Raw genomic sequence first — 19,845 nt, forward strand, 5'->3', positions numbered from 1 at the left:
GCTGATTCTATTAATTGTGGCTATACCAGAACTCATCTAACACCAATAATCCAAAAGAGTAAAGGTAAAAAAAAAAATAGAACAAAACAACCAAAACAAAACAGTAAGACAATATTTAGTGTCTTCTTTTTGGTTCATTCCAAGTGCCTTTGAATGATAATTTGTAAACTAAAGGAAGGAAGAATATAATACTTTGCATTTTAATAACACATTTTTAACACTAGTATTTTTATTTAAATTCTATTGCCAGGTACTTTCATCAATGCCTTATATAAAGTATCTGAGTTTAATCATATCACCTCAAGAGAATTTTACACATTAAGTCTAGGATTTCAACAGAAGTCTGGTGGTGTACCTAGAAAACTCAACTGCCATAACCAGTTTGAGAAGCTTTTTCTGGAGCACCCAAGCAGAAACTGGTGCCCCTTCCCCATCTAGGGTTAAAACAGTTAAGTGGCAGTTGCCCTATGTCCCTAATAAAACCACGTGGAGGGTGGGGCTGGCTTTACTACCACCCTGCCCAGGCACAGTACTTGGCCCGAGCTCCCTTCTAAGGCAATTGATGACTCCCAAATCCAGAAGACCTAACACCACTTCCATTGTAGACCCTTCCATCTGGTCAGCCAGGCCTACTGACTTTTCCACCCCAAATCCAGGGGCTGCAAAAATGGCGACCTTCCCAAGTACCTCAATATTTTCATTTTTAGGGTTTTTAAAAAATATTTTATTTATTTATTTATTAATTAGAGAGAGGGAGAGGGAGAGTGGGGGAAGGAGCAGAAGGAGACAAGCAGACTCTGCACTGAGCAGGGAGCCAGATGTGGGGCTCCATCCCATGACCCCAAGATCCCGACCTAAGCTGAAATCAAGAGTTGAACGCTTAACTGACTAAAGCCATCCAGGCACCTGTCATTTTTAGTTTTTAATGGCATCTGAATATACTCAGATTGATAGGCAGCCCCAATATGCCACATTACTGCACCCTGGCGCCATGTTTATAGCCCAGACACCTTGTCCATGACCTCCTGTCGTTTTACCAGGAAGAGAGTAGAGCTGCCTCCTTAATTTGATGCTTGACACAAAGCCCTATCCCAGGGCTTCCCCTCTCCAGGTCACCAATGACAATGAGGTTGGAATTATCTATCCCAAGCAGAAATCTGTCCTCCAGAGTCACTCTGTCCACAGGCCAGTGCATCCCTGCTGCCACAGCACCACATACAACTAGTCACACACAGGCAAATGTCCTCCACCCACCGCCTTGTGAGCCGGAAGCACATCTTACTCTCCTCACCTACAGATCTGTTCCAAGTGTGCTCTCGTAGCAGCTGACAGGTAGTATTCCAAAGCTGTATGCTCAGTCACGGGCTTTAAGTCACAAGATGCCTTACAAAGGTAAGGCCCTAGGAGCTACGTTTACCTGAGTAGTTGGTTATCTGAGTAGTAATAAACACATTAGATCTTACTTGAAATAAATTTCCACAGGACAAAACAAAACAAAACAAACAAAAAACTTATTTGCTCCTCCTCTGATCAGCAGCAGCAAGACAATTAACCTTTGAATTGAGGAAAATAAAATTTAAGTTGGGAATTTTTAGCATTATTCCATATTTCAAACTGAATTCTCTCAACCAATGCTCATACATAATCCCACTCTTCCCTCAGCAATAATTCTCTATCTTCCAGTTTCCAGACTGCAACCTCATCCCCGACTCGTATTACTATATACAGACAAAAGCTGCATTTTCTGGTACTTACTAGAGTTCCATGAATTCTGCTGGCACTCAATAAACATTAATTGAATTCATCCTTTACTTGAATGTCAGATACATTAGCTGGTCATAATCTATTTGCACAAATAATAAAAAATGTCAAAGAGCAACTGAGATTTTATGTATTACTAATCTAGTTTAAGGCAGATAAGAATATGATAAGTAAATGGATGTTACGTTTTTCATTACCATTTTTGACTGAGCACGAACATTCAGCCTTGAGTACACCCTTGCTACACCGGAAACCGCCAAGACTAAGTCTTCATCAGTAACTACTGAGGCATCATCCTAAGAAGGAATGAGTTTAAGTGGAAATAGGACTGATTAAAAAAGGCTGCTTCCATGAGATGCAGTAATATTCTCTTTCATGGCTAAACTCTTTCTTCTTAAAGCTTTATAAATTTACATGTTACTCAAAGAACCCTTTTTATTTTCTACATAAGAAACCATCTAAAGCTCTTTCCTTAATAAAAGTGTTATTTGGAATTCCTTTGTATTAAAACACATAAATTGCTTTATGGAATGAAATCAACTCCCATGTGTGTTACTTTGTAGATTCAAGTCACAAGTCTACGGCCATCCCACCCTGAGCGTGCCCAATCTCGTCTGATCTCGAAAGCTAAGCAGGGTCGGGCCTGGTTAGTACTTGGATGGGAGATTCAAGTCACAAATGTCCATTTGAAGCATATTAAAATTTTCAAGCTTCAAATCGTTTTCAAATGCTTTTTTAAAAAAACAGGTGCCTGAGAGTTAAATGGAGCTATTTATTTTTATTTTTTAGTTAATTTTCTTACTGCTAAAAAGACAGTATTTAGTACTTTACCAAAATGACTGAAGTGGCCTTAAAAGATCACCTTAATCCTCTTGCTCTATTTGCTCTCCCTCTAAGCCCCTCCATGCTACCCATCCCTGCACTCTGGCCAGCTCTGGAGGAAGGGACCCCTTTACGAATGGGTACTCTAGTGCTATGCAGCAAGCCCTGCAGGGTTGTCCATCTTTCAGGAGACGCACACACGTTGATTTACAGCTGCTGTCTGAGACTGCTAAGAAATACTTTAAGGAGTAAATGTTGTAGAATGGACTGCTTAGATACATATATATATTTCTGTACCATTTTATAGCCTCAGAAGACAAGAAATATATAAATATAAAACCGAATTGTATAAAACAAATTTCTTTCTAAATGTTTAAAACATGGTGACAGACTAGATTTCTTTGAGGCCACCCGATTTCCTCAGTGCTTTTAAGGGAGCAACAAATCCTCCATCAGCCAAAGACCATACTGTGTGACAACGGTCTGGAGGTTATACAGCATAATTTGACTCCCTCTTCTGCACATCCCTTCAAAGGCCTGAGCTATTTCCTACTCATCTCCTCTGACCCGATATTCAGGCTACAGTCTCAGCACAGCCCTGCATGCAAGTTACTATGCTATATGTCTCACATTTATTTATTCATTTAGATTTGGCCATCAACCACAGAGGGGTTCTTATTTCCATTTCCCAGATGAAAACACTAGAGCCCACACAAACTATAGGTTACTGCCTCTAAATTCAGTGCTGTTCTTATGACACAATGCCACCAGCTATCAATTTGACAAATGGAGCCAATGTCTGTTTTGTGCGGCACAAGGTCACCCAGCAGTCTTAGAGTTTTATTTTGTGTCACAGCTTCAACATAGTGTAATAGTTAAGAACATGGGCCTAGCTTTGTAATCTACTAGCTAGGTGATTTTGGGCAACTTAACCTCTCTGTGCCTCAGTTTCTTCATTTGTAAAATGGAAATAATGATAGTTCACCAGCCTCAGGTGATTTACCCTTCCTTCACTTCTCCCCAGCATGGACTCAGGACCACTTGCAAGGATCTGCCTATTGCCAGTTCTCTTACAGCAATATATTCATCTACCTGCATTTTCTTTCCTCCACAGGTGTGGTTACACAAAAATAAAACCAATTCCTCCTTTTTGATAGGGTAATATAATAGTTTACAATAGTTCACTGAACACACTCTTCTGAGCAGAAGCAATGCAAGTTTTCATTAGGTTTAAAACTGTATCGGAAAGGGGCGCCTAGGTGGCTCAGTTGTTAAGCGTCTGCCTTCGGCTCAGGTCAGGATCCCAGGGTCCTGGGATTGAGCCCCGCGTCAGGCTCCCTGCTCTGCAGGAAGCCTGCTTCTCCCTCTCCCACTCCCCCCGCTTGTGTTCTCTCTCTCGTTGTGTCTCTGTCAAATAAATAAATAAAACCTTTAAAAAAAATTAAATTTTAAAAACTGTATCAGAAAAACAAAACAGACTACAAAATTATTTAGGGTACTTATGCTAGAGTATTCCTTCTCTTAGCCCCTCTCCTTGGAAATACGGGGTGTGTAGCTAACTACACAAACATCCTCCTGATCTGGTCAGTGCACAGCTCACAGGACACCAGTGGTTTCCCAGGGCCACTGCTGCTATGTCTGGCATTTAGTCTGCTCATTCCCAAACTTGTTTCTGTCTACAGCATATGAACTTTGAAAAACAGAAGTTTCCCTGTAGGAATTTTCTGCTTTAAAAGTACGTAGAGGGGCGCCTGCGTGATTCAGTCGTTAAGCATCTGCCTTCGGCTCAGGTTGTGATCTCAGGGTCCTGGGATCGAGCCCCCGATCGGGCTCCCTGCTCGGCGGGAAGCCTGCTTCTCCCTCTCCCACTCCCCCTGCTTGTGTTGTCTCTCTCTGTCAAATAAATAAATAAATAATCTTTAAAAAATAAATAAAAGTACATAGAATGCTTTCTGTGGGGGTTTTATCCTTTAGCTTGTTTCTGTCCAAAAAAATCTTCTAAAAACAAAAAAACTCAGAGAAAAAAGAGAGTAATATATTCATCTCTCTCATCATGTAAAACTGGAATGTATGTTACTAGAAAATTAAGTAGGTTATATACTGTTAACTGCATTTAACTAGCATTGTCAATGCATTTGAACTCGGCCATCGTGGTAAGTTAAAGCTTTTATTTCCTGAAACACAAACATGAATGAGAAAACTTGAAAACTTGCCCAAAGCTGTATGTCCTTTGAGCTTTTGAATTAAGAAAAAACTGAAGGAACCTCTACCTACTCCTCTATAGAGTTTGGTATTTAAAATAATTTAAAGTAGAACTTAAGAAATGTTTAGGCAGAAATTTCCCTAGACTAAAGTGAGTAAGCATAAGAATGATTTTATTTAAGCAGTTGAATACACCCTGAGCTAGATTTTTATTACCAAGATCATATCCATCCTTTGCAAGATGCCTTCTGGAGCACTGAGGATCCGATCCTCTCAGACACCTTCTGCGGTCCACCCCAGTCACCTCTGTGCCTGACAGGACTGCCGGTCAAAGCCTCCTGGCAAGGGGCCAGGGTGCGCTGCTCTGTGCGTGCAGTGAACAGACGACCGCAGACAGAAACCCCACAGGAGAGCTTTCTACCTTCGGTGGCATATTGAACTGCAACCTGTAAGGTCACGTTTAACACCAGCAATTTATGATTCTTCTCAAGCCTTATGCTTAGAGCATTTGCTCAGCCCTGAAGCATTCTCAGATGGGGTTTTCTAAAAAAAAAAAAAAAAAAGAAAAGAAAAAGCAAAAAGCACTACTGGATGAAAGTATTAGTCTGGAAGGATTATCCTAACCAATTGCTAAGCTGTCTGTCAGTTTTTATCATGTAAAAACTAAGCAAAAATCAACAAAAATTGGAGACTAGCATAACAGCATAATGCCCGGTGCTAGAATAACTACACAGGTAGGGACCATGAAGAACACCACCCCAACATGCCCTAGAAACTGATTTCAATTCTCTTCTAACATAGCAGGTACACATTCAAGTCAAGATGTATCTGAGTCTGGAGTCTGATTCAGGGATTTTCGGTCTGGCCCTTACTGAAGAGGAACCCTAAGACATTAGGTTATTTCCAAGATTAGAGGGCAGGTAATAACCAAGTATCTGACCCCACTTCTGGTATTAGAGAGCAAAACACTGAATAAGTCGTATTTGTACAGGCTTCGGACTCTAATTAGTATATATATGAAGCAGTTCTTGCAGGTACAATCGGGAACAAAAGGCAGAGGTCAGCAAACTATAATCCACTGCCTATTTTTAAATATTTCTGGAACATAGCCATGCTCAATTGCTTATGTATGTGCATACAGCTACTTGCATATTACAATGGGAGAGTTAAGTAGTTGCAGAAACCATGTACCTTGCAAAGCTGAAGTATTCGGCCCTTTTCATAAAAATCTTGCTGAGCCTTGCTAAAAAGCATATCCAGAGCATTTTATGTTTGACCTTGGGATAGGGAGTAGATCAGGAAAGGTGAGCTGAAGAAAATAGGTTTAGCTTGAGTCAGTAGGTTGGAAAAAAAGACCATGGACTCACCAAAGTGCCATTTAAAGGGAAGATCAAATTACTAAAATATGATCTTAATGATTACCCTATTATGAGATTAAAAGTGATCCCAAATACAAACAGTAAACTTTAGGATTCATGGCCCCTCTGTGGTCGTGTGACTAAACTAATGGTGAGGGTTTTCTCTGTATTTTCTGCAAATGCTTTATGTTAATGCCTGTTCCAGTCTCATTCACATGGGGATATACTGTCATCTCTGCATGACCATAAATCATACTTCAGGGCACCTGCTCCCTACCCCGTACCATGTTTCAATTTACAGGGGAAAACCAGAGTCCCCTTAGGGGAGAGTGGTATGCTTACCTTGGGCAAAAGAAAAACAGTCTGCGGCCCAAAGTAGATACCAATAATCAATTCTGATCTAGGATCACTGTTTGTTTTGAGCTGGAAGGGACCTCTGATTCTCTGTGGTCTCCTAGACCTTCACAAACTCATTAAAGGTAATGCTTCACAGAGCTTTAAAAAAAAAAAAAAAAGCCTGAAAAGATTTTTAAAAAGAATTTATGATCAGTAAGAGTGAAGAGTTGTACATACTCTGGGTAAGATACCCCCAATCCCTGCTGCTAAAACTTCATCAGCAAGATATCCCTCTTTCTGACCTTAGCTCCTGTCCAGGCCCCCTTTGGAACTCTTCCAGTATATGATCTAAAACTGACAGTCACCAGCAAAATCCCCTATATATCCTTATGTTCTTCAAATATCCTCTTCACCTTCCTGTCCTATATCGACCTTGGTTCTCCCCTAAAGAAACGGTTCCCTGAAGCTCTCCCGCTGTCAGAAAGAGAGCTGATAGAGAACGTATCAGATATTAAACGGATAAGAACAGGTACTACACAGACCATGAGTGAGAGAAAGAAATGTTAACTGATACATGCCAAGGAGATTTGGGGGTTGTTTGCTAGGGGGCATGGGCACTATCACAGAAAGTCTTGCCACAAGAGGGGTGCTGTCATCACCAAATCTAAAATCTGTGGTACCGGCTTTGACGGTGGGTGGCAGAGGACAGGGAAACACTTACAGGATCTTGAAAAACAGAGACACAATATGTGACAGTGCAACAGTTGGCAGGAAACACATCAAATGAAGTTCTAGCAGAGATGCCCTAGTTGACCCACAGACTTGAGAGCAGAAACAAGAAACGTGTCCTGATGTGAGCTGCTGAGTGCTGGTGGTTATTACTACACAACATTACTGCAGTAAGAGTTGAGTATTTAAGGCCAGCCACCCCATTTGTCTACTAGATCACACTGGCTAGTCAAGACATTGTTATAGCAATTTTTCTTGTCCTAAATCAGCAGATTTGCCTGTTCTACAAGTTCATTGCCAAAGATAAACATTCTATAACTTCAGTTGGTCAGCAAATCCTATTGGCTCCAACTTCTAAACATACCCAGAACCTGATAACTTCTTTTAACTTCCAACGTCACCACTGACTCCAAGCCACCGTCATCTCTCACCTGTATTATTCTAACAGTTTCCTTATTGGTCTCCCTGCTTCCAGCCTTGCCCTGCTATATAATTTATTCTTAACATAGTAGCTACAGTAATTCTTTAAAAATGAAAGTCAGTTCATGGACATTTTTGTTCAAATCTCTCCAATGTATTTCCAGGACACTCAGAGGAAAAGCCACACACTCCCCTCCTCTGTCACGACTATCCCCAGAGATCATTCCACTCTGGCTACACAGTCATCCTTGCTGGTTCTTGCACACATCAAGTAAGCGGCTACTGTACAGCGTCTGCACTTGCTATTCTCTCTGGTTAGAATGTTCTTGCCCCACACATCCAGACATCCACAACTTCATCAGGTCTTTGCTCCAGCAATACTCAGTGAGCACCTTCCATGCACTGGCCACCGTATTTAAAATTACAACTACTCATTTTTACTTTATCTGTAGCACTTACCGTATATGACCCATAATATACCTTACTTAAGTGTTATTTACTGTTTCCTCAGATAGAATGAAAGCTCCAAAAGGTCAGATATTTCTATCTGTTTCCATTCATAGCTATCTCCCTAGTGCCTATAATGTTGCCTGAAAACATGGTAGACACTTAATCAGTATTTGTTAAATCAATGAATGAATCTGTATGATAAGAGTCAGGTCTAGTTTATATTTTACATTTCTAAGTTATAAAGTAATAAACCAGACACTTAGACTGGAAAGGAAATGGTACAGTGAAGACAAACATTCATATAGTTTTAGTAAGATTTTAGTAATAAGTCTTTTTTTTCTTTTCTCTCATTTACAGAAAAGAAAATACAGAAACTATATGCACTAGAATTCAACGTAATTATTTCAGAGCCCCTGGACTAAAGCTGTACTTTCAAAATTACAGTTATATATACTACTTATTTTCACCACCACAGAAAATTTTTACCTACAGGGATATATTTCCGTGATATACCAGTTTCCTAAGAAATGAATAAAGCACTCAACTATAATTCTTAAAACAAAACAATATATACTCAATAAGAACAAAGATCAATTTTTAGAAAAGCAGTATATGAAGTTCAACTTCAAGTATCTTTCATTTTTTCCTTTGTTAATCCTTCTCCAAACTAAAAAAAATGTTTACATTAATTACTGCTGAAGGCTCAGATATTACTAAAAAAAACCATTTATTTAAAGCTATTTTTGTAGGAAGAGAAGAAAGATCTAAAAAGAGCTGACAGTATTTGTAGAAAAGCACATATAGACATTCCTTGAATGGAAGCCTGTTTACTTACCAGGCAGACAACATATATCTGTCAGCCATAAGAATAAATACGACATTAAATTAAAATGAGCACTTCTTATTGTCATCAAATAAATGAAATGAATTTAGCCACTAGATCTAGGTGTAAAGCACATTGCTTCAGTTAACCAAAATTAAATTTTGTTTTAAACCAGCATATATTACAATAAGGCTACCCCATAATTATTTTGCTAAGGGAATCCCCCCAACAAAAATAAATAAAGAGAAGTGGGGGTAAGAGGGAGGGAGGGAGAGAAGAGAAAAAGAAATCTACTCTTTATTTTAAATGTTGAAATGTCAGTCCACTACGCCTCTGAAGATTACTTTGATATCTCTTCTTTCCCCCAAGGAACTCATTACTTGTATTTCAGGGGAGACAGTGCTGACAGACACTAGCTCTCTTATTAAAGACTTCCCTTTTTGTGGGAACTGAGCACACTCATCATACCATTTTCAAATTCAGTTAACAGGTATCTTTTGGCATACTGATGATAAAGCCATTATATTCATTTCAAGTAAAGATTTCAATTACTGTATAACTCTTAAGGTGACTTATATTTTTGTTACTTACCAAGTCCTAAAAGATCAACAGTGGGCTCTGCAGCTTTTTTAGGGCTAGTACTTTTTTTGGGCTCCAACTGCTGATCTTCTTTCTTCTGCAGCTTTAAAGGAAATAATCAGTTTTATTAATTTTTCTTAAATAAATTGAACAAGCCTTTTAAGCCCCAATTAATTATGCATATTTTGATATAGCGTAATGAAGTGTATGAAGCATAGTGTAATGAAGCCCAAAAAATTTATTATTGTATAAAAAACAAGTAAGCATGATCACTGAACTTGAAATGACAAACCTTACGTATCAGGATCCCAAAATAGTAAATATACACACTTAATGTAATTGTTCTTAATCATTTAAATCCTTTATATGAAATTACACTTAAAATTAAAAGAACTCCATTTCATATTATTTGCTAGCTACTGTTAATGTGCTCTTAACTAGAGGCCGGGGAGGCCTCAGAATCTTCATGAGCATGCTGTTACTCCCCTCAGCCACATTGCTGGCATGGGAGACACCTGTGCACCAAGAAGAGCCTAATGAAATGTTACCTGATAGGTTTTCCTCCTGAGTCTACACGATCAGTTACATTTTTAAATATAATGTTCTTTTAGTTCTCAGAAACCCAAGTCACCGTTATACATTCTAAACTTTCTCTTTCTCACTTATACAGAAATGTTCTGCAGGACAGGATGAAAAGAAGCACATCCACTGGACTATCAACTTGAAAGCCTACCTCTCTTTTCACTTTTTTAACGTAGATATAATTGGCATATAATATTATATTAGCTCATGTGCACGACATAACGATTCCATATTTGTATACATTGTAAAATCATCACCACCCAGTAAGTGTAGTTAACATCACCACATAATTACGGTGACACCATTTCACCATTACACTTCTAATGGTGAAAACTTTTAAGACCTACTCTTAGCAAATTTTAAATATACAAGACAGTATTATTAACTATAGCTACCGTGCTGTACATTATACCCCTAGGACTTATTTATTCTATAACTGTAAGTTTGTACCTTTTAATCCCCTTCACCCATTTGCCCACCTCTCACCCCTGCCTCTAACAACCACCCATCTGTTCTCTGTATCCATGAACTTGTTTTTTTCATTTGTTTTTGTTTGTTTGGAGTTCTTTTTTAGATTCTACATATAAGTGAGATCATATGGCAGTTGCCTTTCTCTGTCTGACTTATTACTCTTGGCATAATGCCCTCAAGGTTCATCCAAGTTGTCACAAATGGAAAGATTTCATTCTGTCTTACAGCTGAGTAACATTCCATTAAATATATAGCCTACCTCTCTTAGACCGAGAAAATAAAACATTCATTCACTCACAGTCATTTCTCAAACCATTCCTATAAGATCATTTCTTCTACAACTTCTAAACTACCTAAAAAGTTCATAGCTTAGTTGTTTGTAGGAGTACATTTTTGTTAGCTATACAGATATATAATTTCTAAGAACATATATCTACTCTTAACTTGTTTTTAATCACAACCATCTCCTTCAAAATTGTTTATGTTATTTATTTAATTAACCTACCATCACGGATATCAATTCTTTAATAACCTTCTCAAATACAGAATTATCAGCCTATAACAATACACAATTCTCAGAAGTTTAACATAATCCATTTCACATTTTCTTCTATTTTTCACCTCCAATAGAGGTAAGACTTACTTTTATAGCAAAATAATTTCAAAGAAAGCACAGTTTATAGTAACCACAGAGTCAATTCCAACTAAATACTTAAAATGCTAGAACTTCCATCCTTCCTTCTTTCCTGGACAATCTGTATTGAGTGTATAAGTACTCAACTCTGCAAGAGAACCTGAGGATTAAGTGGCCATAAAGCACACAAACTTCAAATAACATCTGAGCAGGATTCTAGCAGCTTCCTCAAACAGGTCCTCATTGATCTTAATTAATTCATACCCCTGTCTGTAATATTCTAAATTTTACCATATAAGTGTCTTATGCCTAGAAGGCACTTAAAAATCTAATCCCTGATTTAACCTAAAATCAGAAAGTCTTAAAGTTGAAAATAAACTTAAATAATCTGGCCAAACTCATTCACTTTGCAAATTGAGGCTCAGATATCATATGCTAAATAGAGAAAGAGTGACTAAAGCTTATTTTCTGTCCCCCAATTTAAAATTCTTTCTTTGATATATTTTACTGAAACTTCTTCCCTGCAAAAGAAGCATGGAATAAAACTGTAAGGAATTCCTTCCTATTTACTTTCTGCATTCTAATAATCTTCAGGCCAAAATGACCTCTTTTTAAAAATTCAAATTCTGGTTTATGAGTTATTTTCCCAATAAATTAGAACTACCTTTTAAAATATTGCTGAGTATGAAATTACCCATTGTTTGGAAAGGAAAGAAAAAGCCAAATCAAACAAACAAGAGATCCTCTGGAAATCCTGACTCCCATCCTCAGAACTACTGCAAACAGTCTAGAAAATATCTTTCCTTCCAGATGTCACACATCTATATGGGTTCCCAGAGTTTCTCTTCTTCTTTAGATTGCAATTGCATCATAGTTTAAATAGATGTTTATCAACGATCTCCATAGAAAACTATATAATATAGAACATGTGTATAAGCAGTGCAAGGTAAAGAAAAACTTTAAGAATAAGGGGCATATCCTAAACATAGTTTATCAAATTGCAGACATGGCCCAATACTCAGTTTTGAAATCTTATTTTTGGATAACAATTAGAATTGGCATTAAAAAAAATGAAATAGGAAACAGTGCACTGTACAAAGTATTCATGAATTGTTTTGCATATTTGTGCACACATGCGAGCATATGCAGGCTGGATCATAATATAACCCATATTTCTTACCAGCCTCATGGGTTGAGAAACACTGCTCTGAATACAGACTGCTCCTTGGCTCCTTAGAGTGGATCAACCTATGTAAGTGAAGAACATCTATGCCCTAAACCTTACAAACTACTCCAAAAAGAGGTGGCTATTCCAGATGGATTTCAACAATTCCGACATGAATTATTATCTTAGAGTTGGCATTTCATAGGTTGTCTCACAAATTAAAAAGGCAAAAGAGTCGATCACTTTAAAAACTACCTTATATCTCTTCATCTTCAAATCTTGCTGAGGCAGTATCACAAACACACTGATATGTGGCAGAGATAATTTTAGAGATCACTCTTTTATATATTCATAGTAATCCAAGTACTACCTTAAATACATTAGTGAGAGCTACAAAGATTGAATTCAGATGATACTGTTCATAAGTGTAAACTTAAGAAATGAACCTCATTATTTTTATTTTGAAATCTATTAAAGAGAAAATTCAAGGACAGATACACCAAAGCAACAAACTATACAGGTAAGAAATCTTTTTTTTTTTTTTTAAGATTTTATTTATTTATTTGACAGAGAGAGAGAGCAAGAGAGGGAACACAAGCAGAGGGAGCGGGAGAGGGAGAAGCAGGCTTCCCACAGAGCAGGGAGCCCGATGCGGGGCTCGATCCCAGGACCCTGGGATCATGACCTGAGCCGAAGGCAGATGCTTAACGACTGAGCCACCCACGCACCCCAAGAAATCTTGAAATTCTAGCCGGAATAATATTTAATCTTTCAGAACTTAAATATACATAAAAAGATATTAATTTTCTATTCAATTTCTGTGAGTGACTTTCTAGTAACTAAAAATTAGTTCATTATTCATTTACACTTATAATTATTCTTACAGATCTTTGTGTAAAATGACAGAAATAAAGCATTTATTTTCCTAGTCTTAGATGATTATAGTATCTAAGAAATACAGACTTGAGGGATAAAAAAATCTTTGCTTATATAGTGCCATTATGAGAATTTGGAAGAAACTCTAAAAAAATCCTCTAAATTAATACAGCCCTCTAAAACAAAGAAAGATTCAGTATTTTTTTAAAAAACACAAACTAAAAATATCTAGGTATTGCATTTTATTCCATGATGATATACATTTAAGCCCAATGCCATCACCAATAAATTGAGAGGCAAAGCCTATTTCAAAGAGGCTTTGAAATCATGTCCACTGCTATGGCTTCTTGACACTGCCATATTCTAAAAGCTGACAAGACACTCAGTTTTTGACTGAAGAGGAAGATTACAGAAGGCCTCAGACACTGAACTAGAAAGACAGTGTCAAAATAATAAATCTCCTTTCTTCACCACAAAGCATAATCTAGCATTTCAAAAATGAAACATTTAAAATTATCAAAATCAAATCTTAAGAAATAAGACAAGAAGTTAGGAATAGTTTTTTCCTTCTCCCTCATTACAATATCCATGGCAACAGGGCAATGTGACAGCTTTTAAATAGCCTGGATTTATCAAGAAGGAAGCAGAAGTACCCTGTGTTTATCCTGAAAACACCTTTCATGGCCACTCTGAAGTCTAAGTGGTTTCTGTAGCAAAACATATTTTTTACTCTTTATTTATATTAAAAAAATATATGACACATGTATATATATGTATATACATCTCACCAGATTAATGTTAGAGAAGAACTATATGTGGACTCCCAAAATATATTCCAGTTAGACATTTTGATTAACAAACAGATGTGTAATATTTTATGCCTTCCTGACAATCTCTTCTAAAAGGAAAAAATCTTTAACAACATATCATGGAACACTACATCAAAAACTAATGATGTAATATATGGTGATTAACGTAACATAATAAAATTTTTAAAAATGTAAAAAAAAAAAAAAAAAAAAGAACATATCTGATTTCTACCAGACTTAGATATAACACTCACTAAGTACTATTTGTCAAATATTTTCAGGATATAAAGATAATAAGCCTTAAATCAAAGTATTAAAACACAAACTATTATTTGTCCTTTTGTTCTTACAGCATACCAATTCTGTTGAGCTTTGTAAAGAATTAACAAGATAAAATTATTAAAGATATCTGAAATGTAGCTCTCATATAAATTATGTAATTTCTTAAAGCTGAATTTTAGAAGATTTCGGAATAAAAATGCTAACATCTTCTTAGGATTTGGGGGCAAGGATATAATAAAGTGTGATAACAGTAAATCAAGACCTTGCCAACCACATTTTCCCTCATGTAACTGTCACCACTTTGACATCTCACATTTAGCTTAGATATGTCATAATCAGTATGTGTAGAATCATCCCACTTTAAATTCTCCTGCTACTAAAAACATTATGCAATTTGCCTTTTAATAAGTGAGGAATGCAGTCAACTGTCAATGAATAGAATTAAGCAATTTATAATTTATTAGACACAATTTTCTAACAAGCAAGGATACTACAGGTCTACTTAGATTAAGAAATTTTATAAGTTCCTTAGACACATATTGAGCAGATGTCTCATTCAAATTATTATCCACAGATTATAAATGAATAAAAACCCTACTTCGTTTCCAACTCCTACATTTACCAACCTTTTAAATAATAGAAATAACACCCTCTCCCCTAAAACGTGATTCACTATGCTTAAGCTGACCAATTAATGTAGATAATAGCATTAATATGTAAGAATAGGGAAGCTATCCAATTTTCTAAGTGCTAGAGGTAATTAAAAACTTTTTTTAAAACTGACTACAATTCAGGGCACCTGGGTGGTTCAGTTGGTTAAGCATCCAACTCTTGATTTCAGTTCAGGTCATGATCTCAGGGTTGGGAGATTGAGCCCCGAGCCTCTTGTGTGGCTCTCTGCTCAGCAGGGCTCACTTTCCCTCTGCTCCTCCTCCTACTCACACACTCGCTCTCTCTCAAATAAATAAATAAAATCTTAAAAAAAAAAAATGACTACATCTCAAATAGGTCTTAACTAGTTTATGTATAATCAGTTTCCTTTAACATTTATAGAATCATACAACAGAAGGGATATAATATATGTTCAACTCTCTCATTTTAAAATTAAGGATATTAGAGTGATATGATTTGTCCAAAGACTCCGTAAAAGTGGCTAAAGAAGCTATTCTCCTGGTAGGGCTCCTTTCCCAGCATCATGATGCCTTTTCCTTAACAATTCTTATTTATCACAGATTAGATTCAAAATTACCCAATGCTTACATGGATACTATTTTTCCAGTGACACAAAGAGAAGCTGCAAAAAAGGAACCACAATCTGATAGATGGGACAAGGCAAGTACACAAATAATTGCACACAAGGTAGAGTATAAAGACCATATGAAAGGTGTGAGATGCAACTTATACCCATGATGGTGGTCACTGGATGATTAGGACTTTAAAAAGACAATAATATTTACTTGAAGTCTGTAGGAAAGGTAGGAAGGAGTCCAAAAGGTAGGAGTTGGTTTAAAAAGTACCAAGTAAGAAAACGGAGTACGGGAAAGCAAGAAAGAGTGGATATATATGACCAACCTATGGGTCTAAGTGTATAGGAACAATAACAGATAAATTTGAAAAACTAAGCTAGGGCCACTCTGTAGAAGGATCTGAATAACCAACTAGAGCTAGTAGTTAGATAGGGCATCAATTTTCAAAGACAGTAGCCAAAGCAAAGACATTACTCCCAGGGAAGTGTGTTATGCATGCATGTGAACTGTACTGAGAAAGAAAACGATCACTACCATTGTAAGCATAGGGGTGTGTTGTCTTGTGACATGATCAGAGCAATGCTTTAGGAGTGTGAAGAAGAAACTAGATAATGAGCAGTGGAAGAACACACCAAGAAACACCCTTACGATAAAGAAAACCGGGTTATGTTCCCCTCGCAACAGGATGTTAACAGCCTAGAGAAACTGTCCCTAAAAAGGTGCATGCATAGTCCAGGCAAAAGGTGTGCCCAGCTTGACCTTTAGCTATACAGCCATTTACATACATCTGTTTTGCAGTTAAAGCCCCCCTTATCATCTTTTCAGATACATTATGGAAATGGGCATGCATAGTAGGAAAGTGGTTACATAATCTTAAGCTGTCAGTCAAGGAGCCCTCAACACCACCCCACTGCAAGTCACAGGTCTTCCCAGTCCAGAAAAACCCAATATATATCCAACCCCAAAACAACCTAGGGGACACCTGGGTGGCTCAATCGGTTAAGCGTCTGCCTTTGGCTCAGGTCATGATCCCAGGGTCCTGGGATCGAGCCCCGCATCGGGCTCCCTGCTCAATGGGAAGCCTGCTTCTCCCTCTCCCATTCCCCCTGCTTGTGTTCCCTCTCTCGCTGTCTGTCTCTCTCTCTCTCTGTCAAATAAATAAATAAAATATTTAAAAAACAAAAACAAAACAAAACAAAAACAACCTAGTGGCCGGTTCCACCTTGCAGAACCTGCCCACTCTCCCCTAGAGAGTGTACTGTTGCTTTAATAAAACTGTTTTCTGCTTTCGCTTTGGGCACCAATCTCTAATTCTTTATTGCTTCAGGCCAAGAGTGGAGACACAACACTTCGTTGGACAGGAGGATTAACATTAATTTACTCCTTCATTACAACTTGAAATCTAACAAGTTGTTAGATTTCTTCTAACAAGCCACTCAATAACACAATTACCAGAATACTACTTTCATCTGGATACATGTTGAAATCTTTATACTAGGATTCCACCTTTACAGAATTTTTTAGTAAAGATTTATAAATGACGAATTACTCAAAGGCTATTGGGTTGTACTTCATCATACATTCTACTATAAAGTAGAAAAACTGCAAAGCCTGAATCATCTTTATTGTTTACCCAGTAGTCTCAATAGTCTAAAACCAATACATTAATAAAATTCACTGTCTTAATTCCTAGGATATATTGGTTGTTGTAATTACTACATATGTGTTTGTATGTGTATACTGTCACAACTGAATTATATACAACCTTGTTTAAAACTATTTTATGTAAGAAATAATCTTGCACTAACTTATTTCCAACATCTTATTTTGTTTACTTACTCTGAATCTTGTTAAAGTTTCCTTTTTTCTTCTTTACCATTCTTTATAATGTACTTATGAATCTTTTTTCACATTAAACTTATCAATACATAGTGTACTGTTTTTTGAATTTAATATTCTTTAATAAGTTGTATTTTTAGGGTTCAATTTAGAACTGTAATCTACATTTTATTTCCCCAACCATATGGACATCTTTCAGTAAATGGCTCTTTATATGGCCTAGGAACATTACAATCCCAAACAGTATTTCACTGGGCTGGAGAAATATGAGACTTATATAAATTTCAGCACAGGAAGGAGCCTTAAAAGACATTTACTCAATTCATTATGTGATGCATAAAACACTGCTGTAACATCTCTTACATGGCCAGTCTCTCTGTAAGAAAATTTTCCAGTATTATGGAATCACTGGTTATGGTGATACAGCATATTCCATACTTGGACAACGCTAAATATTAGAAAGTTTCCTCTTCAGGCAGCCTGTACCATCTCCTCACTTAACCCTATACTCCATGACAGAGCCATGCAGAAAACAAGTGAGAAATGATTAAGTAGAGCCTTGACCCTCTCAGCAGCCATAGCAGACCACTAATTCACATCAAGCCCTCATTCATCTAAAATTCCCTGACATTTTCCTTCGTGATATTATATTTAGGGCAGTTGAGGTTTGGATGCACTTATTTTGGAATTTTACTTTTGTCCAATTTGTTGGAATTTTTGTGTTTAAGATTTTTTGAGGAATTGTTCTGTCATGCAATGACTTAACTAATCTTCGTTGGTTATTTGAAAATTTGAACAATATGACATTGATGTACTCAGTTAATAAAAATGCTGAAAAGAACAAAGTCCAGGATTGAGCCCTGAAGAATGTAGCAAACTCCCTCGGTACTAACATCAATTCTATTAACTGGATTTCTCTGGTAGAGCTGTCCATCTAGTTCACAATCTGTCTACAATCTGCACATCAGGCCTACCTGTCTACATCTTGACCAGAAAGATATCCAAGAATCTCAAACAATAAGCTTAGTCTGACAGGAGCTGTTCCCAGGGAACTCATATAAGCACCTAGTGACTGCTGTTAACATTTTGAGAAAAGAAGTAGGCCATTAAAAAAAAGTCCCATTTGAATTTTGCGCAGAATTCATGTCAAGCTCAATGATACAAACATTTTCCTTCTAAGAATCTGGCTAATCTTCTAGCTCCTGTCTCAGTTTGTAAAGTTTCTCAAAGAATGACCTATAATGCTTTATACATCAGGTCTGCAAGGTTTCCCATTATGTAACACAAACATCAAATGCCTACTTTGGTAAAATAATGGTTACTTTGCAGAATTTTTGTGAGGATTAAGTAAAATAATATCTAGAGTCCCTCTCATAGTGGGGGGACACATAACAGGCACTTCATAAATGGCAGTCAGTGGGGAGTGTGGTGGCAGCCTTTACAGTTATATGCCAGGTCCTATAAAGGCACTAGGGATACAAAGATGAATAAGACTTAGTTCCTAATCTTCAGAAGCTTATATTTGAGTCAAGCAAACAGACATAATTATAACAGTGGTTCAGAGTGGATTAGTGCAATGATGGTGTTAAAACAAGCAAACAAACAAAGGAAGTCTTCTGGACGCTCAAAGGAATGTCATGCTAGGCTCAGCATGTATCTGAATGATGCCTTATAAGGTAGGTGACTATATGTCCCAGTTTGCTCAGGGCACCTGCAGCTAATGACTATGATTCCAACTTAACTGTTAATAGTGCCTGGTTTCACTCTTAGAAGTATCCAGTTTGAAATACTCATCACAATTATACTTAGAGCTTTTGCCTGAAGATAGGAATCGGCTACAGTACTGCTGGACTCAGGTGTAAAGGGGTTCATCTCCTTCGAGCAGTGGTAAACTCCTAGAGGGCAGAATGATCTTTCCAAGTTCTGTAAGACTGTGGATTGCATCCAAATGTCTATAGTCAGCCTCTCAGCAGTGAATCAGCAAGACTGGGAAAAAAGTCAGTAATTCCAATACAAGGAATAGGCGTATCTATACCTATGTCTTTAACATTCATCTTACTATTTTATTCTTGCTTTACACAGTAGTCTGAAGGTTAACAGAGAAAGAAAAAGAGTTTTTTTATAATTACTACTTAATAGCAAACTATACCTGAAAGAAAAAATATAAATGGGGTGCAGCTGGAAAGGCGCCACCCCCTTGCCCATCACACAACACAAGTTCGTGGGGAACCTGGAACTAAACTATTCATGGATGACCTGCTTCTGGGTCAAGGTTTTGTATTTGGCTGAGAAGCTCCTTGCAGCAATCCACTGAAAGTCAGCCCTCAACACAAGACTTTGTAAAAATAATAATAACAAATATAAAAAGAAAGAGAGAGAAAAGAAAGAAAAGGAAGGAAGGAAGGAAGGAAGGAAGAAAGAAAGAAAGAAAGAAAGAAAGAAAGAAAGAAAGAAAGAAAG

At 37.2% G+C, this 19,845-nt stretch overlaps 1 protein-coding gene across 3 annotated transcripts in view; it reads right to left on the reverse strand.

The window, feature by feature from the left end:
- SMAP1 (small ArfGAP 1) overlaps positions 1 to 19,845 on the reverse strand; it is a 168,339-nt gene that overhangs the window by 14,903 nt on the left and 133,591 nt on the right. For all 3 annotated transcript variants that reach the window (XM_044917295.1, XM_021691941.1, XM_021691940.1), the window contains one exon: positions 9,493 to 9,583. In XM_044917295.1, the coding sequence (XP_044773230.1) occupies positions 9,493 to 9,583 (91 nt within the window). The remainder of the gene's footprint in view (positions 1 to 9,492; positions 9,584 to 19,845) is intronic.

The sequence above is a fragment of the Neomonachus schauinslandi genome, chromosome 8 (assembly GCF_002201575.2).
Source record: "Neomonachus schauinslandi chromosome 8, ASM220157v2, whole genome shotgun sequence".
Lineage (NCBI taxonomy): Eukaryota > Metazoa > Chordata > Mammalia > Carnivora > Phocidae > Neomonachus > Neomonachus schauinslandi.